This window comes from Mirounga leonina, unplaced genomic scaffold, assembly GCF_011800145.1.
Source record: "Mirounga leonina isolate KUSES-001 unplaced genomic scaffold, KU_Mleo_1.0 Mir_94, whole genome shotgun sequence".
In the NCBI taxonomy this organism is placed as follows: domain Eukaryota; kingdom Metazoa; phylum Chordata; class Mammalia; order Carnivora; family Phocidae; genus Mirounga; species Mirounga leonina.
Window position 1 is genome coordinate 3,047,596 of NW_023270855.1, and position 24,785 is coordinate 3,072,380.

At 41.4% G+C, this 24,785-nt stretch overlaps 1 protein-coding gene across 1 annotated transcript in view; it reads left to right on the top strand.

The window, feature by feature from the left end:
• The window catches only part of CFAP92 (cilia and flagella associated protein 92 (putative)), a 32,038-nt gene extending 14,103 nt beyond the window's left edge, over nucleotides 1-17,935 (top strand). Inside the window, exons 3-4 of the mRNA XM_034998079.1 lie at nucleotides 6,233-7,137; nucleotides 14,943-17,935. Coding sequence (XP_034853970.1) covers nucleotides 6,233-7,137; nucleotides 14,943-15,162 — 1,125 coding nt within the window. The 3' untranslated portion in view covers nucleotides 15,163-17,935. The remainder of the gene's footprint in view (nucleotides 1-6,232; nucleotides 7,138-14,942) is intronic.
• Nucleotides 17,936-24,785: the final 6,850 nt, after the last annotated feature.

Below are 24,785 nucleotides of genomic sequence, written 5' to 3' on the forward strand. Positions count from 1 at the left end.
ACAGTCTTTGTTTTAAAGTCTATTTTATCCAATGTAAGTACTGCTACTTCAGCTTTCTTTTGACATCCATTTGCATGATAGATGTTTCTCCACCCCCTTACTTTCAATCTGCAGGTGCCTTTAGGTCTACAATGAGTCTTTTGTATTGATAGTTCTGTATTTATTGCTATTTTATTACTTGTTTTATGGTTGTTTCTGAAGATTTTCTCTGATTCTTTCTTGTCTTTCTCTCTTTCATGGTTTGATGATTTTCTTTAGTGATATATTTGGGTTTCTTTCTCTTTATTCTTTGCATATTTATTAATGGTTTTGATTTGTGGTTACCAATATGTTTGTATAGCAGTTTATATTAAGTTGATGGTTGCTTAAGTTTGAACTCATTTTTTACTCCACTCCCCTCCATGTTTTAGTGCCCTATGATGTCATATTTTACATCCTTTTATTTTATGAATCCCTTGACTGATATTTACAGAAATGCTTATTTTTAATCCTCTGGTTTTTTTGTTTGTTTGTTTTTTACTTTTCATACTCACTTGTGTTCTTTCCATTCAAAGAGTTCCTTTTATTATTTCTTGCAGGGTTATTCAGTGGTCATGAATTCCTTTAGTTTTTGTTTGAGAAACTCTATTTGTCCTTCTATTCTGAATGATAGCCTTGCTGGATAGAGTGTTCTTGGCTGTAGATTTTTCCCTTTCAGCACTTTGAAGATATCTTACCAGTCCCTTCTGGCCTGCAAAATTTCTGCTGAAAAATTTGCTAATAGCCTTGTGGAGTTTCCCTTGTATGTAACTGTCTTCTTTTTCTCTTGCTGGTTTAAAATTTTTTTCTTTATCGCTACTTTTTGCCATTTTAATTACTATGTGTCTTTGTATGGACCTCCTTGGGTTGATTTTTGGGGGTGACTCTGTGCCTCCTGGATCTGGATATCTGTTTCCTTCTCCAGATTAGGGAAGTTTTTAGCTATTATTTCTTCAAATAAATTTTCTGACCCGTTTTCTCTCTCTTCTTCTGGGATCCCTGTAATGCGAATGTTATTATGGAGTCACTGAGTTCCCTAAGACTATTCTCAATTTGTGTATTTTTCATCTCATTTGCTCATCTTGGTTACTTTCCATTACTGTCTTCCAGGTCATTAATTCATTCCTCTGCTTCATCTAACGTTTTATTTATTCCGTCAAATGTATTTTAAATTTAATTTATTGTGTTCTTCATCTCTGATTGATTCTTTTTTATCTCATTGTTAAGGATTTCACTGATGTCCTCCACTATTTTCTCAAATCCAGTGAGTATCTTTATGATCATTACTTTAAATTCTCTGTCAGGCATATTACTTTTATCTGTTTCACTTAGGTCTCTTGCTGTGGTTTGGTCCTATTCTTTAATTTGGACATATTTCTTTGTCTCCTCATTTTGTCTAACTCTCTGTGTCTGTTTCTGTGTGTTAGGAAAGTCAGCTACTTCTCCTGCTCTTGAAGGTAACAGCCTTATAAAGAAGAGGTCCTGTAGTGCCCTGCAGTGCGGTGTCCCCTGTTGCCCAGGACCTGGCGCTTCCAGGGAATGTCTCCTGTGTGTGCTGCCTATGCCTTGCTGTTGAGTCCTGCCCCCCCACTTTTTTTCAGTCCAGTTGTCTGCAGAGGCTCTCTTTGCCTGTTATGGGCAGTATTTGGTTCCCAGCAGGGGTGCAGTGCATTTTAACTAGGTGTACACTGGCTGCTTCTGAAATGAGATCTGCCGACACAGCTGCTGCCACTGGAACTGAGGTCCAGCAAAATACCAGGTCACGAGGTGAGGTGTTGGTGGAGTTTGTGCCAGTTTTCTGGGGTAGGGGCCCTGCAGTGTGGGTACTGAGGCAAGCATGAGTGGGAAGGGTGGACCTGCTGAAGTGCAGGGGGTGGGGCAGAGGGCTTGGTGTAAGCAAGTTAGATAGTGAGTGTCAAGGGTGCACTGGTTCCCACAGATGGCCTCGTGTTTATGCTGGGGGGCAGGGGAAGGAAATGGCACCTGCCAACTCCTTTGTTCCTGGAGAGGTCTTCCAGTGATCCCTGCCTCTCTGGGCCATGCTCTCGGATGAGTAAATCACTCTGACTCTCATCTGTGCCTCCCCCCCCCGCCATGGCATTTTTTTAAACTGCTGCTTCTAGGCTATATCTGCATGGGTTGTTTGTCATGCTGTCTCTTTAAGGGCAAGGACTCTTCTTCCTAATGCCTTCCAGGCTCCCCTAGGACTGAGCCTGCTGATTTTTAAAATTCCAGGCTTTAAGTTCCACTGGTTGTAAGAACTCATGAAATTTGGCCCCCCTTGCTTTCAGTGCCAAATGTTATGGGGATTTGTCTTCCCCTTGTGGGCAAGTATGCAAGTCCATGTTTTACTCTTCTCTGCACCACTGGCTCCTTCTGCACCACAGATGGCCACAGTCCATCTTGCTCCCCAACTCTGTCTTTCTCCTTCTTACCTTCTTTGATGTGGTCTCTTCTCTATCTTTAGTTTTGGAGTTTGTTCTGTCCATCTTCAGATCGTTTTCTGAGCTATTTACACTGAAGTGAGTGTTATCTAGTTGTATCCATGGGAAGAGGCACGCTTAGGGTCCTCCTATTCTGCCATCTTCCCAGCCTCCTCAAATATCTTTTCTACACATTTCTTTTCTTCTTCTGGAACTCTGATGATACAAATGTTAGACCTTTTGGTATTGTCCCACAAGTCCCTGAGGCTCAGTTTACTTTTACTTTTCAATCTTTTTTCTCTCTGTGTTCAGATTGCATACTTTATTTTAAAAAAAGATTTATTTATTTTAGAGAGAGAGGTAGAGAGTGTGTGTGTGTTGGGGGGTGGGGGTAAAGGCAGAGGGAGAGAGCATCCCTAGCAGACTCTGTACTGAGTGCAGAGCCCAACATGGGGCTCGATCTCATGACCCTGACATCACGATCTGAGCTGAAACCAAGAGTCAGAAACTTAACCAACTGTGCTACCCAGGCGCCACTTAGATTGCATACTTTATATTGATCTGTACTCAAGTTCACTACTTATTCATTCCTCTGCCATCTCCATTTTGTTCTTTGGATCATCCAGTGAATTTTTAATTTTAGGTATTATATTTTTCATTTATAAAATTTCCATTTGGGGCGCCTGGGTGGCTCAGTTGGTTAAGCGACTGCCTTCGGCTCAGGTCATGATCCTGGAGTCCCGGGATCGAGTCCCGCATCGGGCTCCCTGCTCGGCGGGGAGCCTGCTTCTCCCTCTGACCCTCCCCCATCTCGTGCTCTCTCTGTCTCATTCTCTCTCTCAAATAAATAAATAAAAAAGAAAAAAAAAGAAAATCTTTCTTAAAAAAAAAAAAAAAATTTCCATTTGGTTCTTCATTATAGTTTCCATTTGCTGAGACTGGCTACCTCCATTTGTTTCAAGAATGTTTGCAGCTACTTGGAGAATGTTTATAATTGTCTTAAAGTTTTCATCAGATAATTCCAGTATTCAAGTCATCTCAGAGTTCGCATCTGTTTGTTGTCTCTCCCCTTGATAATTAGTCAGCATTCCCGCTTCTTTGTATGTCAAGTAATTTTGAATTATATGTTAGACATTTTAAATATTATGTTGTGAGACCCTGGGTCTTGTTTAAATCCTATGGAGAATGTTGGCTTTTTGTTTTATTAGACAGTAACCTTAGGGTCAAGCTGTAATTTCCAATTTACCTTCTGTGGCTGTGGTTTTAAGGCCAATTCAGTTTTCAAAGATTTTGTAGTGAAATCCAAGTCTGTCCTGCATGTGCAGTATTCAGGGGCCAGTCAGACCTGTGCCATGGTCTCTGTAGTTCAGTTCTCAAAACCCCTGGTATGCTGCTTAAGGCCAGATCCACACATGCACAGTTCAGGGATAAGCCCAAGTTTACACATAACTTTATGGAACCCCTTTCTTGATTTCCCCCCTTTCTACACTCTCCAGGTCCTAAGGAATCCTCTTCCTGGTCTGCTGGCTTGAAAGGTGTACCTGTAGTGTTTCCACTCTGACATGCCCTTCCTTGGACTCAGTCTGCCTCTGAGGACAGGTGGTGGGAAGATATGTAGAGTAAAAACAATATTGAGGGTTTACCACGTACTTTTTGTATCACAGTTCCTCTGGTCAAAAAGGATTTCCCTCTCTCAGATTTTTAGGTCCCTGCCCAGCTGCTGCCACTGCCATTGGAGTGTAGCTTTGGAACTTGAACTTGCATGAGGGCAGGGCCAGGAGAGAAAAACAACCTAGATCCCTCCAAACTCCCACTCTTTCTATCCTATGGGGGTCCTTCCTCCCATTCCTTAGAACAGAAAGAGAGGGCTTCGCTTAGAGCTCTGACTGTCCATGCCTGCTGCACAATTCTGGGATTCAGGCTTCCTTCTGAGTCCAGTCTGTGACATACAGGAGGAAAATAAACCCAGGAAACTCATAGCTACGTTGGTTGTACTTTGAGTTTGGTTTCCATTCCCCATTATCCCATTACCTTTTACTTTTCAGGGGCCTCTGATAGCTGCTCCACACATTCTGTCTATGGTTTCTGGTTGCATTCACTGGGAGATTCAGGGTGGGGTGTGCTTATTCCACTTAACCAAATTTTAAAGTTCATCTTTTACCATTCTTAATTTTTTCTCTTTTACTATTGTTTTATGAATGTTCTTTTTATACTCTGTATACAAGTCCTTTGTTAGATATATATGTATTGTACATATTTTATGCCAGTCTAGGGCTTGACTTTATTTGTAAAGCCCATTTTATCAGCTTTGGCTGTTATAGTGTTTTTTGTGTCCTGTCAAGGAAATATTTTCCCATGTTCATGAAGATTCTCTCCTATGTCTTCTTCTTGAAGATGTATAATTTTAGCTTTATATTTAGGTCTATGATTCATCTAGAATTAATTGCATTTTCCTATCCATGAAAATTTATATTCCTCTATTTAGATTTTCTTTAATATCTCTCTGCACTATTTTGTTCTTTTCAGTGTACAGGTCTTACACATTTTTCATTGCATTTCTTTCAAGCATTTTATGTTTTTATGCTATTGTAGGTGATATTTTTAAATTATTCATTGCTAGTAAATAGAAATACAATAGATTTGACTTTGATGATGTTCCTTTTTATACACATAACTAAACAAATATATTTAGTTTATGTATCTGATCATTCTAATATCTTATGCCATTGTGCAACCAATTTTGCTAGTAGTACCTTTTACCTTAGGTATTTTGTAATTTTTACTGTGGTTACACATTTAATTGAACTTTCTCCATGGGGATTCTTTGAGGCCTAGGTTGAAAGTAGATTCTCTAGAAGGGGTTTTTTTTTTTTTTAAGATTTTATTTATTAATTTATTTAATTTATTTATTTGACAGAGAGATAGCAAGAGAGGGAACACAAGCAGGGGGAGTGGGAGAGAGGGAGAGACAGGCTTCCCGCTGAGCAGGGAGCCCAATGCAGGGCTCGATCCCAGGACCCTGGGATCATGACCTGAGCTGAAGGCAGACGCTTAACGACTGAGCCACCCAGGCGCCCCTCTAGAAGGTTTTTTGATAACTTCACCAGGTACCTGGGAGCATACCAACCCAGGATTATTTAAAAGTTTCCGTGTAAAATAAATAGTACACTTGGAGTATGAATTCAGATCACAAACTTGCATAAGGGTTAACTTTTGATTATAAAATTTTAGCATCAAGATTAAAATATGCAAGATACCCTATTTTCTGTCCCTCCTTTGCATCTCATTTTCCATGCCCTGTTAAACCCCAGACCTCTGAGCCCTTCTTCACCTTGTTGTAGCTTTCTGCTTAGATACCTATTAATATGCCAAAGGTGATCTTATGCCAACTCTCCAGATGTCTGGGAAATATGGATTACCTTTTCTAAAAACCACTTATCTGCACCTAGCTTTGGGCTTGGAAGTAAAAATACAGATGTGCAAAATGCACAGGGCCTGTCTTCATGGCACTTAGTTTGGGAGGAGGAAATAGTGACTTAATACTTATTAAGCCCCTGTCTTGTGTCAGCCACCATCTTGGTGCTTTCATGTATGTCACTTAATCCTGGGGATGACCTAGCAGAGCAGGCTCTTTCATTGGTACTTTTGTGGGTGAGGAAATCCAGGCCACAGGGGTTGCAGGTGGCAAATGTGGCACTAGGATTTGAGCCCCCTGTGGGCTACCTTTAAAGGGGAGGCAGAGTGACCACCACTGCAGCCTGTTGATCTGTTGTCATTTCATTCCCTCCTAGAGGCTGTGCATCCCTGTGTACTGCAAGTACCAGTTCTTTAAGACTCCAGTTCACAGAACAGAGGGGCGGCCCCATGGAACCCACATCCGCTTCCAGGACATCAATGTCATCTTTCTCGGGGCAATGCAGCCCAGTGACCTGAGGGAATATCTGGAGGGGCCCCCCATGGTGGTGCAAGTTCATGACAGGGACCGCAAGTTAGAGGAGTATTTCCGGAAGCCCACCTTGTTTGGGGATGACCCCTTGGATGCATACCTCAACCTCCAGTCCCTCATCTCTCCGGAAGAGACGGAGAGCAACCCCTTTGAATCCCACAACAAAATATGGGACCCTTATGGGGTTGCCCAGGTCAGTTTTGCCGACCTTCTCCTTGGCCACAAGTACTTGAACTTGGCCGTCCCCATCCACAGCTGTGAGCCCAGGCCCACACACCGTGGCCAGAATGGCAGAAGCAGGAAGGTTGTGGGATTTCGGGTCCCCACAGATGGCTTCCAGCACAACCCAATGCCAATGGGTAATTACCTCGAGGCCAACTCTGTGCTCAAGCTGCGGGTGGACATTGCTGTGCCACTGCGGGCCAGGGCTGAAGCCCCTGACCCAGAATTTACAGGCACCCAGTTTGGCCGCATCATTTTCGTGTTTGACTCCAAGAAGATCTCCCTCTTCCATGACCTGCTGCAGGACATCACCATGATCAATGCCAAGGCCCTTGATATGGAGGCGTACCCTATCAGGGACATTCAGCAGATCCTGTCGGCCTTTAAGATGCGGGTGAAGATCCAGGAAAGGCAGGACCTGGATGTGCTCACTGGCTTCCACCTGCTGGATGGGAAGATCCACCTTCTCATTCTGGAGGGTTTAGCTGACCAAGGCTTGAAGCGGTTATGGGACAGCCATCAAAGCCGGTGGGTGTGTGGTTTTTTGTGTTTCGCGTAAAAGTCATGATGTCGGGATGCTGAGTGAGTGGAGTGGGGAAATCTTTTGAAGCCAGGTTCAGGTTTAGTGTCCTCATCTTAAGGATGAGGAAAGAAACGTTGATCCAGTTCCTCTCGGGGTTTATTATAGAGCACTTCACAGGGTTCCATAATTGGCCTTGATCCCAGGAGGAATTGCTTGCCTTTAGTTGAAGGGAAGACTTTAGGGGCACGTAGAAGAGAGGGTGGTTCAGGAAAATGGGCCCTCCCTTCAGACTTCTGAGGGGCCTACTTGGCTAACAGGGAGAAGAAAGTTCTGTATGGCCCTAAGATGGATACCACAGAGGAATAGATTTCCACCAGGTCTAAGGAGACCTATCTGATTATTTTGAGGCTGGAGAAGCTGCCTAGGCTGCAGAAAGTTCCCCTTCCCTGATGATCTTCAGGAGCACCTGATGACTGCTCAATGGGAATATTGTAGAGACAATTAAAGTTTCAGATTCTGGGCTGGAGCAGGTGGCCCCTTATGGTCCTTCCATTCTTTAGTTTTGGCTTCATGACAATTCTCTTTTCCTTTTGTTATTTGCAAGTATCCTAGTTTGGATTTAAAGGACCTCTTTTCTTTATTTTTATTTTTTAGATTTTACTTATTTGAGAGAGTGAGAGAACAAGTTGTGGGGGAGGAGCAGAGGGAGAGGGAGAAACAGACTTCCTGCTGAGTGCAGAGTCAAACATGGGGCTCAATCCCAGGACCCTGAGATCATGACCTGAGCCAAAGTCAGACGCTTAACCGACTGAACCACCCAGGTGCCCCAGGACCTCCCTTTTTTAGTCTGGGAACTTCCCCTCTCTGTCTTTGGAGTTCAGATGCCTCAGGACCCAGATGCTGACAACAGCAGGTAGTCCTGAGGTTGAGTCCATTCATCCAGGAGGGGAGAGCAGCCCTGTGGGGACCTGTCTTGATGTGTTGGTAAGCCGAGAGGCACTGTGGAGAAGCTGGCATTGTGTCTAGTTACCTGCCTAAGAGAACTGAAAACAGGTCCACACAAAAAACTTGTATGTGAATGTTCACAGCAGCATTATTTATAATAGTCAAAAAAGTGGAAACAACTCAAATGTCCATTAACCAATGAACAAAATGTGATATGTCCATATAATAGAATAATATTCAGCCATGAAAAACGAATGAAGTACTGATATACACACTTCAACATGGATGAACCTTGAAAACATACTGAGTAAAAGATGCCAGACATAAAAGGCCACATGTTGTATGATTCTGTTTATGTGAAATGTCTAGAATAGTCAAATCTACAGAGATAGAAGATTAGTGGTTCCCAAGGTCTCAGGGGAGGGACGAAGAAGTTAATGGGTACAGTTTCTTCTTGGGGTGATGAAAATTTTCTAGAATTGGTATTTATGATTGCACAATATTGTTAATATATTAAAAACCACTGAATTGTACAATTAAAAAGGGTGAATTACAACTAAAAAGGGTATGCAGTAAAGAATCCTGCCTTGCCCAAAAGGTCTGGCCTTTGCTTTTGGCTTCTGGGAGGTGATATATGTCATACCTAATAGGAGTGCCTTTGCTTAGGTTGGGGGATGACTACACCAGAACTTAGGATAGGATGGGACCACCGCACCTGACAGTCATAGGATAGAGGTTGGCCATGCCAGAAAGACCACCAGTGTGATTTTGGGTTAGGGCTTTGGTCTTGCAGTGTCAGTTGATCTGGAGATTGAGATTGCCATGTGGGCAGTCAAGCAATTAGTCATGCCTCTGTAATGGAGCCCAAATAAGAACTCTATATACCAAGGCTCAGGGGAACTTCTCTGTGCATATTGTCCCTCAGCAATGTTACAGGGGCAACGCATCCTGATTCCATGAAGAAAGAGCAATGGAAACTTGGTGTTCAGAACCATCCTAGACTCTGCCCTATGTGTGTCTTCCTCTGGCTGATTTTAATCTGTATCCTTTCCCTGTAATAAGCTGTGAGTGTGAGTATAACAGCTTTCAATGAATTCTGTGAGTTCTTGTAGCAAATTGATGAGCCTGAGGGTGGTATTAGGAACCCCTTGAACTTCAGTTGGTATCAGAAGTCAGGGCAGTTTGGGGAACTATGACCTCAAACTTGGCAGTTTGGCTAAGTCAGGGGGTATGGTATGTGAATTATATCTCCATGAACAATTTTGTCCCAGTAGAAGAAATAATATAAAATATGTTCACTGGCCCCAGTTCAGTTAAACTACAAATAAAAAATCATTAACCAGGAAAAAAATTTCACATGCTTGGAAATTAACAAATACCTCCAAATAAGCCATGGGTCAAAAGCGAAACTGTAATAGAAATTAGACATTATTGAATTGAACAATAATGAAAATAGTATAATATCTAAATTTGTGGGGTGATGTTAAAGTGTTAGAGGAAACTTTATAGACTCAAATGCTTATATTAGAAAAGAAGAAAGGCTGAAAATTAATGATAGATGTTACAGACATTGAAATAAGTGTTTTAAACTGTCAATAAGTTTAAATATAAGAAATTCCAAGAATATAAAAAACATTTTCAGATAGGATAGTTTAATGAGGTTTCTGGATACAAACATTAATGTAAAAATCTATTGAATTTCTGACTACCATCTACATACAAAAAATTATTTTTTAAAAAAGTTAATGCTTTTAAAGTATAAAAATATGAAATTCACATGAATTCAACAGAAAGGATTAGAATATCTCTATCATGCATATTATAGAACCTTTAAAAACATTAAAGAAACCTAAATAAGTGAAGAGACCTACCATGTTCATGGAATCGAACACTCAGTATTATAGAGGTGTCAGTTACCCGCAAACCAGATATATCGATTCAAAGCAATCCCAATTTTAAAAGTATGGAGCTTGAAAAACTGATTTAAAAATTTACATCATCATGTAAAAAAAAAAACACTCGAATAAGAACAAGATGGGAGAACTTGTTCTACAAGGTATCAAGGCTTCTTATAAAACTCTAGTGATTAAGACAATTTATTGGATCAGGGATAGACAAGCAGACATATGGAATATAATAGAAAATCCAAATACAGACCTACATGTAAGCAGTCGCTTGACATATGACGTGTGACATTGCAAGATCAGCAAATGAATATACTAAAACCATTGAATTGTACACATTAAAAGGGTGAATTTAGATGATTTGATACTACTTCACACAGACCAGTTTGGCTGGAATTAAACATGTCCGATAATAGCAAGTGTTGACAAGGATGTGGAGAAATCAGAATTGTCATTCACTGCTGGTAAGAATTAGATGAATTAGATGGTAAAGTCACTTTGGAAAACAGTCTGGCAGTTCCTCAAATGACTAAAAAGAGTTACTGTATGACCCAGCAGTCCCCCTTCTAGGTAAATGCCCAAGATAACAGAACATATGTCCACACTAAATAGTATATAACTGTTTATAAGAGCACTATAATAGCCATTAGATGGAAACAATCCAAATGTCCATTAACTGATGAATGGCTAAGCAAAATGTGACATAGAAATACAATGAACTATCATTTGGACATAAAAAGTAGTGAAATACTGACTCACACTACAATATGGATAACCCTTGAAAACATGAAGCGAAGTGAAAGGAGCCAGTCACAGAAGACCACATATTGGTTGAGTCATTTATATGAAATGTCCAAAATAGGCAAACCCATAGAGACAGAAAGAGGATCAGTGAATACTTAGGGCTGTGGGTCAAGGGGTGAGAGTATAGGGGGTGATAGGTAGTGGGTACAGGTTTCTTTTTTAGGTGATAAGAAAGCTTGAAAATTGTGAAGATGGTTGCATGTATCTGTGAATAGACTAAAAATGATTGAATTACACCCATTAAATGGATGAATTATATGGCACCTGAATTAAATCTCAATTGAAAAATACCTCTAGCAGACAAAAAAAATCTGTGAGGAAAGGAGAAACTTTTCAAAAAATGGTGTTGGCAAAATTGTTTGTCCATAGAAAAAAGGAAAATAATTTCCTACATCAAACCATTCACAGAAGTCAATTCCAGCTGCATTAAAAATCTGTGTACATTTTCAACTTTTGAAAGAATTATACATTCATAGGAAGTTTAAAGACTATTACAGAGATCCCACATACCATTTCCCCACATCGGTTACATCTTACTTAACTATAGTGCAATATCTAAGCCAGGAGACCAATGTCAATACAATGTGTGGGTTGTTTGTACCAGTTTATCACATACAAATTTGTGTGACCACTACTATAATGAAGATCACAGAGAGCTCGCTCATGCTGTGTGTTCATAGCCATGCCCACCCTCTTTAACTATCTTGTTTTCCATCTCCTTAATTTTTTCCTCTGTATGTGATCTTACATATTAGTGGAATCATATAGTGGATGACCTTAGGAGATTGTTTTTTTCCACTCAGCATAAAGTGCTAGAGATGCACATTCTTGCATGTATCCTTAGTTTGCTCCCTTTTGTTGCTGGGTAGTGTTTCATGGAATGGATGTGCCATGGTTTCACCATCCATCTGTTGAGGGACATTTTGGTTAGATTATTACAAATGAAGCTGCTGTGAACAATAATTTACAGGTTTTTGGGTGGACATGTTTTCTTTTCTTTTTAATTGGATTATAATTGATTTACAATATTGTATTAGTTTCAGGTGTACAAGACAGTGATTTGATATTTTTATACATTGCAAAATGATCACCACGGTAAATCCAGTTACCATCCATCACTATACAAAGTTATTATAATATTATTGACTATTCCCTATGCTGCACATTACATCCCTGTGACTTATTTATTTATTTATTTATTTATTTATTTATTTATTTATTTAAGATTTTATTCATTTATTTGACAGAGAGAGACACAGCGAGAGAGGGAACACAAGCAGGGGGAGTGGGAGAGGGAGAAGCAGGCTCCCTGCAGAGTGGGGAGCCTGATGTGGGACTCGATCCCAGGATGCTGGGATCATGACCTGAGCCAAAGGCAGTCGCTTAACCAACTGAGCCACCCAGGCACCCTGTGACTTATTTATTTTAAAACTGGAAGTTTGTACCTCTTAATCCCCATCACCTGTTTCACCCATTCCTCCCCCACTCCCAGCCCCAGCAGCTACCAATTTGATCTCTATACCTGTGGAATGTTTTGTTTTGTTTGTTTGTGCTGGTTTTTAGATTTTACATGTAAGTGAAATCATACAGTATTTGTCTATCTCTGTCTGACTTATTTCACTGAGCATAATACCCTTTAGATTCATTCATGTTGTTGCAAATGGCAAGATCTCATTCTTTTATATGGCTGAGTAATATTCCATTACACACGCACACCCCCCACATCTTTATCCATTCACCTATTGATGGACACTTAGATTGCTTCTATATCCTGGTTATTGCAATAATGCTGCAATGAACATAGTGGTGCACGTATCTTTTTGAATTAGTGTTTTCATTTTCTTTTGGCCGAATACCCAGTAGTGGAATTGCTGGATGATAAAGTAGTTCTGTTTTTAAATTTTGAGGAATCTCTATGCTGTTTTCCACAGTGGCTGCACCAGTTTGCATTCCCACTCGTAGTGCACAAGAGTTCCCTTTTCTCCACATCCTCCGTCACCAACACTTGTTATTTCTTGTGTTTTTGATAATAGTCATCTGACAGGTGTGAGGTGGTATCCCATTGCGGTTGTGATTTGCATTTCCCTGATGTTCAGGGATGTTGAGGTCTTTTCATTGTGTCTGTTGGCCATCAGCTTCTATTTAGCTGCTCTGCCCATTTTTTAATTGGGTTGTTTGTTTTTTTGTTTTTGGTATTGAGTCATATGAGTTCTTTATATATTGTGGATATCAATCCCTTAGTAGGTATATTGTTTGCAAGTAGCTTCTCCCATTCAATAGGTCACCTATTCTTTTTGTTCATTTCCTTCACTGTGCAAAAGCTTTTTAGTGTGATGTAGTTACATTTGTTTATTTTTGCTTTTGTTGCCCTCGCCTGAGGAGACATAACCAAAAAAATATTACTTAGACCAATGTCAAAGAGCTTATTGCCTGCGTTTTCATCTAGGAGTTTTATGGTTTTATTTAGGTCTTTAATCCATTTGAGTTGGTGTTTGGTGTAAGAAAGTGGTTCAGTTTCATTCTGTGCATGTAGCTGTCCAGTTTTCCCAGCACCAGTTGTTGAAGAGACTGTTTTCCCATTGAATATTCTTGCCTCCTTTGTCATGCATTAATTGACATGTTAATCCTACATTTATTTCTGGGCTCTTCATTGTGCTCCATTGATCTGTGTGTCTGTTTGTGCCAGTGCCATACTGTTTTGATGACTACAGCTCTGTAGTGTAACTTGGAATCTGGAATTGTGATACCTCCAGTTGTGTTTTTCTTTTCAAGATTGGTGGTTCCATACAAATTTTAGGATTGTTTGTTCTAGCTCTGTGAAAAATGCTATTGGTATTTTGATGGGGATTGCATTGAATGTGTGGATTGCTCTAGGTAGCATTGACATCTTCACAGTATTTGTTCTTCCAGTCCATGAGCATGGAGTGTCTTTCCATTTGTTTGTGTCATCTGCAGTGTCTTCCTTTCCAATCTGTATTTCCTTTGTGTGATGGAGAGGACCTGCAGTACTGTTATACATATAAGAGTTGTGACATCCTTGTCTTGTTTCTGATCCTTGATGGAAGATATTAGTCTTTCCGCATCACAAATATGATGTTAGGTGTAGGTTTTTTGTAGATGTCCTTTATCAATTTGAGGAAGTTGCACTCTGTTCCTAATTCACTGAGAGTTTCCTAATTTGCTGGTTCACACAATTCACAAAAATAAATTCCAGATAGATTAAAACCCATTTGGAATAATTATAGATTCACAATCAGTTGCAAAAATGATATAGAGTAGTTCCATGCACCCAGTACCTAATTTCCTCCAATGGCGACATCTGACAAAAATAGAATGCCTTATTGATGGACACAGTGCAGTCGACTAGGCCACAATTACCTGATCTTATTCAGAGTTCACCAGAAAAGAAAAATCCACTTCCGAAAAGCAACATGAGAAAGCTTTTAGATGAGTAGGATAAAGAAAGATTTCTTGAACAAGACAGAAGTACAGGATAAAGGAAAAAGATGCTGGATCTGGCTACGTTAAAGTGAATAAATTCTGTTCATCCAAAGAGATCATAAAAATTATGAAAAGACAGACTGAGAAAAAAATTATTTGCAGTGTGTGGAGCTGGTATCCTGAATGTAAAAACACCCATGAATCAATAAGAAAATGAAAACAGGCCAAGGGAAGAGTGGGCAAGACTTGAACAGGTACTTCACCAAAGGGGAAACCCCATGACCAAACACAGAGTCACCGAGGGGATAGGCAGTGTCTCTGCTGCCTTCCCTCAGTTTCCACCAGAGGCAGGAGCAGCAAGTACCAACACAGGGGGGTGGCGTAGCAGGATGTGCTTAGAAACTCTGCCAGGCCGGGAATGCCAGCGAGCCAGGTGTGAGCAGGGACGGAGAATGGGAGCGGGGGCAGGGCGAGAGGAAAATGAGGCAGGGTTCAGCATTTTCACTGCCAAGGTTTGGAAAGATCATCTATCAGCTGTTTTATTATTTTTTTCAGATGATCTATTATTAATGCACTCCTTTTGTTCGTGTGTTTTTAAACAAGCAAAAAGAGAAAGAAAAAGGAAAAGAAAAAAGTTCTGCCAAAGGGCAAAACCGTGGAGCGTTCCAGGAGGCCGCAGAGCAGCGCTAAAGCCTTGCCCTGTGGCCTCCTTGCAGAGTCACCAAAGCAGAACAGGGCAGTTCCAAGGTGCTCTACAACTCGGCACTGCGGTTCCACCACCGCCTCTACGCCGACCTGGAGACCATCCTATACCAAGTGCACCTCTTCAAGCCGCTGTCACAGCTCATGAAGTGCTCGGCACTCTGCATCCGCAACAGCGTTCTACAGAAGGCCTTCCAGGCCCTGACCAGGTGCACCAGGCTGCCACGGGGGTGAAGGCCACCTCCCTGGGGGTGCCCATGGTGGGGGGTGCCCTGGGGTGGTGCAGGAGCCCCTCCAGGGGCCAGGGGCAGAGGCAGAGGGAGAAGCAGGCTCCCCGCGGAGCAGGGAGCCTGATGCGGGGCTCGATCCCAGGACCCTGGGACCATGACGCTTAACGACTGAGCCACCCAGGTGCCCCAGTTTTTATTATTCTTTATGCCCAAAGGAGCCGAGCCAGGAGTGGAATTCAGTTCCAAGGGACCCTGAGCCTGTGTCATTCCCAGTGACTATTCCACACACTCTCCCAGGGGGGTTTTGGAAACACTGGGGAAAGAAGGGCAATTTACTCCAACACAGGTCACACGAAGCTCTCTGCTGTTCTTGGGGAATAGCCTGGAACAGCCTGAGCAGTGAGTGAGGAGGACCAGAACCAGATCCACCAGGCCTGCAACAGTTTTCTCTACCAACTGAATGTTTGCTTTTCTTTGCTTCTTCCCTAACCTCCTGTGCAGAAAGGTATCCTCCAAAGATCTAGATCTTCCACTGTGTGCCTGCCTTTACCTGTGCTGTTCCTTCTACTCTAGTACTGGGGACCTCCCCCCCTGCCCTGCCCCCAGGCCTTCTGCTGGTGACCCTGTGAAGCCGTGAACTCCTCCCGCTGGATTGAGCATGGCTCATGCTCTGGGAGGGCCTTCTCCATTCACGTAGGGAGCAGGAGGGCTGAGCGAGGCACCCCCAGTTTGGAGTGGAGACTGACAAAGTGTAGTGCAGTGGGACCCCTGGGACCATGGCCAGCCTGTGCTGGGCTTTGTGGGGGCAGTGAAGGACAGTAGCTGGTTTTTTCAGGAAGTCACGAAGGGCTGACCTTGAGCGGCAGTGAGCAGGCCTTCATCGGGTAGACCGTCCACTCGCTGTAGTCTGCGGCTGGGGGTGCAAACCATCTCTTTAGGCTTTAAAGCCAGCAACAGCCCTGGCTGAGAGTTGGCTCCCAGCTTATCAAATGTATTAGTAAAGGAGAGGGTGGAGCCAGGAGAGAGAGGAAGGGAGAGAGCCGAGTGATGCGGAGAGAGGGGACTTAGTCCTATTATCCCCCACCTCTCCACCTGCAGCTCTGCCTGAGGGGCCAGGCAGGTGTGGGTTGCGAACCACACAACGGCAGGCTGAAGCTGCAAGTCAAGAAGGGTGGACGGTGCAGTGGGCCTCAGCAGGCTCGTGCTGGGGAGGTGCTGGAGCATTTGGGTGTCCAGAGCCTCGGCGGTCAGTGAGGGGACGCTGGGCCCTGCCCTGCCTTAGGGAAAGGGAAGAAAACTGCTATTTATTAAGCATTCACAGCATCCCAGGTAGCTGCACATTCATCATGGCTTTATTCGCATCTGAAAGGCCAAGGGGTGGGCCAGGGACCTCAGCTGGTGAAAGGCAGAGACTGTCCTCAGGCATGCGCCTCACACTGGACCTCAGAAGTGCCAGAGACACTGAGCAGCAAATAACAGCTCCTGACATGGATTCTGCAGAGCGTCCGCGTGAACCAAGTGCCCACAGCACAGCGGGCCCCTGGGAGAGGGCAGCGAGGAGGACTCTCAGGGCAGGGGTGGGAGGGTGACCGCTCATTCCTTGTGCTTTGCTGAGATACGAGGCTGAGTGTACAGTGCCCTCTTCCTGTGGCGGGAGATCTACACCCCTGATGGCTAGCTGGTTGGGCTGCTCCCTGGTGGGGTGTGGGTTGGTGACAGGCATGGAATAAGGCCACAGTAGCAGAAAAATAATCAGAGTGGACTGTGGGAAGCCATTAGCTTCTGGGGGCTGGGAGGAGAGCAAAAAGGAGGCATTCTCTTTTGTGGGCTCGTCCAGGTGGAATCGAAGCTTTGCATCTCTGAGTTCTGTGACCTGGGATGAGCTAAACAGCCCCTGAGCTTCATGTTCTCTTGGAAGACGGGACTGGTTTGATGGATCTTGAAAGGTAGGTGAGGCCATGTGGGTGGCCCTCTGCCTTGCAGGATCTACAGCATCTGCCATCACTGCACCAAGCTCAGGGAGGTGATCACCAGAGACCTGCTGCCGTCCTCCACCATGGTCAAGGACTTGAGCCAAGAGCTGGGGCTGCCCATCTCACAAGACGATCTCACAGATGGAAAAGTGATGGTCTTGCCATCTCAGCCGGCCCCCTGTCTTGAGCGCTTCCTAAGTCGGAAATCCACCCTGGCTTACGAGATCCAAGCCCACAGGGACAAGTACCTGCAGGGGCGGAACACCATGGTGCTAACTGACAAAGGCCGGGAGCCCAGCCTGATCCAGGTGGGTGCTCTCTCCTCCCCAGCTCCCCAGGTCAGGGGTCCCAGGCCTTGGCTCCACGTGGGGCTGTCCAGTCACCGGCGGGGAGATACAGGCTAGATAACTGGTGCCTGAATCTGCTCTCCTGGGACCCTGGGCGGGGTGGGCGGGAGTACAGGCTGCGGGGCTGAGCCGGGTCAGACGCGTGCACTCCAGCCCTCAGGGCCCCATCCTCCCTGCAAGTGAAAAGAACGCTCTTTACCTTGGCCCCAGAGTTCATCTTAAAGGAAGAACTGGGGTGTGTGTGTGCGCGTGTGTGTCTGGTGTGTTAAATGTGTAAGAAGAACAGAATAGGAGCTAAGGAGCTGCTGAGGTGTAAGAAGGCTGGGTGCACTCTGTGGCCTGAATGGCCGGGGAGAGCCTCCCTCATTCCACATCAACCGAAAAGCTGCGACTTCAAGTTGTCCATCCAGGGGCTCTGTGCAGCGCCCCCACCCCAATCTCTAGGAAAAAGAAAGTCTCTCAGAAGTTTGAAAGCTTTCAAAGTGTATATTGTTTATGAAAACCAGTGAAGAGGCTTTTTCCCCATTAGTGTTCAGGTTTTTACAAAAGAACCAGTTCTTGGATCTGTCAATCTGCTTTTTCTGTTTTTCTATTTTCTAATTAACTTTAGCTTTTATTTTTTATAATATTTTAAAACTGTATTTTTTTCCTTTTTTCTAGCTTCTTTAAATTTTTTTTTTAAAGATTTTATTTATTTATTTGAGAGAGAGCGAATGAGAGAGAGAGAACACATAAGAGGGGATAGGGTCAGAGGACGAAGCAGACTCCCTGCCGAGCAGGGAGCCCGATGCGGGACTCGATCCAGGGACTCCGGGATCATGACCTGAGCCGAAGGCAGTCGCTTAACCAACTGAGCCACCCAGGCGCCCCTAAATTTTTTTTTATTATTGAAGTATAATTGGCATACAATGTTATGTCAGTTACAGGTGTGCAACATAGTGATTAGATGATTCTATACATTACTCAGTGCTCATCACAGTAAGTGTAGTCACCATACAACATTATTACAATATTGTTGACCATATTGAATCCCTGCGACTTATTTTCTAACTGCAGGTTTGTACCTCTTAATGCCCTTTATCTATCTCACCCATCCCCCCACCCACTTCCCCTTTGGCAACTACAAGTTCTCTGTATTTAAGAGTCTGTTTTTGTTGTTGTTCATTTTTATTTTTTAGATCCCACATATAAGTGAAATCATATGGTATTTGTCTTTCTCTGACTGACTAATTTCACTTAGCGTAACACCCTCTAGGTCCATCCACCTCATTGCAAATGGCAAGATCTCATTCTTTTTTATGGCTGAGTAATATTCCATATATATACATATACATACATATACACACACACACACACACACACACACCACATTTCCTTTATCCATTCATCAGTCGATGGACACTTGGGCTGCTTCCGTATCTTGGCTGTTGTAAATTATGCTGCTATAAACATAGAGGTGCATATTATCTTTTCAAATTAGTGTTTTCATCTTTTTTTTTTTTTTAAGATTTTATGTATTTATTTGACAGAGACAGACACAGCGAGAGAGGGAACACAAGCAGGGGGAGTGGGAGAGGGAGAAGCAGGCTCCCCACTGAGCAGGGAGCCTGACGTGGGGCTCGAGCCCAGGACCCTGGACGCTTAACCAACTGAGTCACCCAGGCATCCCTGGTGTTTTCATTTTCTTTGAGTAAATACCCAGTAGTGGAATCACTAGATCATATGGTAGTTCTATTTTTAATTTTTTGAGGTACTTCCATATTGTCTTTCACAGTGGCTGCACCTTTCTAGCTTCTCTTTTTTAAAAAGATTTTATTTATTTATTTGAGAGAGACCATGAGCAGGGGCGGGGGATGGGGGCAGGGGCACAGGAAGAGGAAGAGCACACTCCCTACTGAGCAGGGAGCCCGATGCGGGGCTTGATTCCAGGACCCCGGGATCATGACCTGAGCCGAAGGCAGATGCTTAACTGACAGAGCAACTCAGGCGCCCCTACCTTTCTAGCTTCTTGAGTTGACTATTTCCTTCTTTTTATTTTTTCTTGTTTAATAAGAAAGGCTACAAATTTCCTCTGTATATATCCTTGGCCATATTCTGTAAAGTGTAATGGGTACTGTATGTTTGATTGTTATTTGCCTTAAATTCCTTATAAATTACAAAACAAGACCGAGGTACAGGCCTATAAAAAAGTCAAACAACTGAGAGTGTTAGCAATCTTCCCTTACTCCCTTATTTTACCTTCTCAGTGCACTTACATATGTACACACACGTGGGCACACACACACACACACACACAAGTACATGAATATATCACATCCATTTATGGGTTAGTACTGTTTTGTTAATGTCATTTAACAAAGGGTCTTGAAGATTTTACAATAATAGGGCTGTACAAAATTTTATAATATGTTTGTACAATTTACTTAATATCTTCATATCACCTATATTTTGTTGAAACCACTTGGAAATATTGTTCCAGAGTTTTAAAACATTGTTTCTGTTGTTTTCGTTATTGCTAATTTCAAATGACCTTATCCATACTATAATCAATAATTGAAACCCAACCATAATTTAATTTTGTTCTATTTTTACTCTGAGATGTAATTTACATATGATAAAATTTAATCATTGTAAGGCATATAAATCAATAATTTTTTTTTAGAAATTTGGTTTGGCAGTTTAAGATTTTTTAAATTTGTCAGAGAGAGAGAGGGAAAGAGCACAAGCAGGGCGAGCTGCAGGCAGAGGAGAAGCCGGCTCCCCACTGAGCTAGGAGCCTGATGCAGGACTCAATCCCAGGACCCTGGGATCATGATCTGAGTTGAAGGCAGACGCTCAACCAACTCAACCACCCAGGCATCCCTAATCAATAATTTTTAAGTAAATGTATGGAATTGTACAACCATCACAATCCAGTTTTAGAACATTTCCATCCCCATAAAGTTTTTCCTTCTGCCTGTTTAAAGTCAATCCCTGCTCCCACCTCCAGCCACAGGTAACCACTGATCTGTTTTTTGTCTCTACAGATTTGCCATTTCTAGACATTTCATGTAAATGGAATCAGACAATATGTGACCTTTTGTGCCTGGCTTTTTTCACTGAGCATCACTTGAGGTTCATCCATGTTGCAGAATGTATCGATAGTTCCTTTTTTAAATTGTTGAACTTCCATTCATTGAATGTATCACATTTTTAATTTACTCATTCCCCACGTGGTGAAATTTGTATTGTTTCTAGTTTGGGACTATTATGAATATCGCTGCTATGAACATTTGCAAACAGATCGTTACATGAAAATGTTTTCATTTCTCTTGGGTACAAACCCAGATATAGAATTGCTGGGTCATGTGGTAAATTTAACATTTTAAGGAATTTTAAAGCAGTTTTACAATGAAGTTGCACCATTTTACACCGCAGAACGCAGCGCATGAGGGTTTTGGTTTCTCCACATCCTCACCAACTCTTGTTATTGCCAGTCTTTTTGATTAGAGCCATTCTATTGGGTGTGTGTAATGGTACCTGATTGTGGTTTTAACTTGCATGTTATAATCATTAATGATTTTGGATAGCTCTTAATGTACTCATTAATGATTTATCTCTGGTAACTTCATATATTTACATGCATTTTAAAATCAGGTTGTGTTCTTGTTGAGTTGCAAGTTTTTTATTCTGGGTATATTTGCTTAACCAAAACTATGATTTGCAAATATTTTCTCTGTATCTGTGGCTTGTCTCTTTACTTTTTTAATTGTGTAAGGAAAAACTCTTGAAGTGTGAAGGCTTTTAATTTTGATGAATTCCAATTTATCAGTGTTTTACTCTTATTGATCATGCTTTTGGTGACATAGTTAGGAGCTCTGCCTAACCCAAGGTCACAAAGATTTTCTCTTATGCCTTCTTCTAGGCGATTTAGAGTTAGCTTACTTTTAGGCCTTTGAACCATTTTGACCAATTTGTGTGTGTGCGTGTGTGCGTGTGTGTGTGATGCAAGGTAGGGGTCTAAATTTATCTTTTTTCATGTGGATAGCACCACTTCTTTTTTTTAAGATTTATTTATCTGAGAGAGAGCATGCATGCATGGGAGGGGCAGAGGAAGAGGCAGAGGGAGAGGGAATCTCAGGCAGACTCCTTGCTGAGCACAGAGCCTGACGCGGGTCTTGATCCCATGACGCTGAGATCATGACCTGAGCTGAAACCGAGAGTTGGACTCCTAACCAGCTGTGCCACCCAGGTGCCCCTCTAGCACCATTTTTCAAAAAAGATGAACTATTCCCCCCCCCCCCATTGAATTGCCTTGGCACCTTTGTCAAGAATCAGTTAACCATAAATGCAAGAGTTTATTTCTAGGCTCTGTTATTACATTCCATTGACTTAGGTGTCTATACCAGGCCCACATCATCTTGATTACTATAGCTTTACAGGGAGTTTTGAAATTGGGTTGTGTAAGTCCTTTAACTTCTTTTTCAAAATTGTTAGACTATTTTGGGTCCTTCACATTTCTGTATAATTTGCCAATTTCTACCAAAAAACAAAACAAAAACAAAAACCCCCAAAACCAAACTTACAGGGATTTTCATAAGGCTTGTGTTGATTCTATAGATCAATTTTAGGAAGAATTGCCATGCTGTCAATTTTGAAGCTGTTAATCCATAAACATTGAATGTTTATACTTTTATTTGGGTCTTCTTTAATATCCTTCAGTAAGTTTTGTAGTTGTCACATACAAGCCTTACACCTCATGAAATTAATGCTGTTATGAATGGAATAACTGAATTCTTGAATTGTTGCAAGAATATAGAAATCCAATTGATTTTTGTATATTGCTTTCATATCCTGAAATTTTTTGAAGTTGGATCATGTCATTCATGGGTAAAGACCCTTTTACTTCTTCCTTCCCAATCTGAATACCCTTCCTTCCTTCCTGCATTAGTCTGTGCAGATTGCCATACAGAACTTACCACAGGTTGGGTGGCTTAAACATCAGAAATTATTTTTCTCTGCATATATTGAGGTTCTCTCCTTTATACAGTGTATTACATACGTGATGTTTGGATGTTAACACAATCTTGCATTCCTGAGATACATCCCACTTGGTCATGGCACATGATCTTTTATCTGTGTATTTCTGAATTTAGTTTGCTAATATTTTGTATTTTTCTTGTGATAGCTTTGTCTGACCTTGGTACCCATGTAATATTGGCCCTGTAAAATGAGTTGGTGTTTCCTCCCCTTCTATTTTCTGGAAATATGTGAAATGTTGGCATTCATTCTCTCAGTATTTGGTAGAACTAACCAGTGAAGCCATCTAAGCCTGAGCTTTTCTTGGGTAAATTTTAAATGACTCATTTGATCTCTTTACCCTACTTGGGGTTCATTGAGCTTCCCTAGATCCATAGGTTAATGTTTCGGGCCTTAATTTCTTCAATAGTTTTTTCTGCTTCTTCCTCCCTCCCCCTTCTCAGACTTCCATTATGTGCATGTTGGTTCACTTAATGTCCCACAGGTCTTCAGGCACTATTAATATAAAAAAATTCTTTTGTTTCCAATCCTCAGATTGGATAATCTCTATCTTTAGGTTCAGATTCTTTGTCAGCTTAAATCTGTTATGTCCCCCTAGTGAATTTTTCATTTCAGTTACTGTACTTTACAACTTCAGAGTCTTCATTTAGCTTTTTATAAAATCTCTCTTATTCAGGTTGTCTATTTCTTGAGTCATTGTTGTATATTTCCTTAAATTTCTGAAATAATTTCTTTAGTTTTTGTTTTTTTAAAGATTTTATTTATTTATTTGACACAGAGAGACAGGTAGCAAGAGAGGAAACACAAGCAGGAGGAGTGGGAGAGGGAGAAGCAGGCTTCCCATCGAGTAGGGAGCCCGATGTGGGGCTCGATACCAGGACCCTGGGATCATGACCTGAGCCGAAGGCAGTCGCTTAACCAACTGAGGCACCCAGGCACCCCCCTTTTTCCTTTTCAAACTATCATTTCCTCTGGAGTCTTTTACAACTTTCTCTTAATCCTTAGTGTTCACTCTAGATGTCCAGGTGGCAGCTTGTTTTTCACTGAAACTTAAAGAGCTTTCCTCCATTTTGTTTTCCCTTTTAATTTGTACTTGTTGGTATTTTACATTGAATTCTGCTCTACCTTCCAATTCTCTAATTTGATCTTCCCCTGTGACATCTATGTTAATTTATAATTTTAAATTGCCTCAGTCATGTTTTTACTTTACAGAAATTCTCATGAGTTCGTTTTATTTTCATGAATAAGTTAACTTTTATTAAATATACATATAAGAGCATGTGTGTGCACTGTTAAAAATAATAAACCCATTATCCAGCTCAAGAAATCAAGCATTATCAATACTTTTATAGTTTTTTGTGTGCAGTTTCCCATCTCTTAGCTCTTACCCATAAGTTACCATTATCCTAAATTTCATCTCTCACTTGCTTTTCTCTTAAGGCCTACTGCCTACGTTTATATGTTTTTGTGTGCTCATTTTATTTTTTTATTGCAGTATAGTTGAGACTGCATGCATATATATCCATAAACATTTTTAGATTTGCATATCTTTGAATGCTAAAAAATGGAATGATACTGGATATAATCTTATGCAGTTTTAATTTTTGCTTCAACCATGTTTATGTGTCTAAGTGTAGGAATATACCACAATTTGTTAATGGGCATTTGTATTCTTATGTTTTGCTATTTAAACAAACATTTTTAACATAGATATGCAAGACTTTTTTGAGATGTATACTTAGGATTAGAATTGCTACGTTGTACTTCTGCTTGTCTGGGTAATACTTTCTTTTCCAAAATGCTTATACCATTATATACCTGCCAACCATGCATGACTTTATGCTACTTTATGCTCACATCTCTTATAGTTAGACTTAAATTATTGCTAGTCTCTAATGCATAATAGTATCTATGAAGGTTTTAATTTGCATTTCATTGTTTACTAGTGCATATTTATGAATATGTTTTCATAAATTTGGTAATTTCTTATTTATAAATGTGTTCCTTTTAACTTTAGGTGGTTTTATTTTAATGTTCTCAGTGCTAACAATGGCATTTTATAAACATTGCAAATCTCTTTTAGTGCTTAACTTCACTCTCTTACTGGTGTCTTTTAACGGACAAAAGTTATTTTGTAAAATTTCCATTTCTTTTATGACTTAAATTTTTTGCCTTATTTAAAATCTTTTCCTATCCCAAAGTCATACAACTATTGTTTCCTTCTAAAAAGATTTAAATTTTTGTTCATCATATTTAAATTTTATCTGGAATTTATTTTTCTTTAAAGA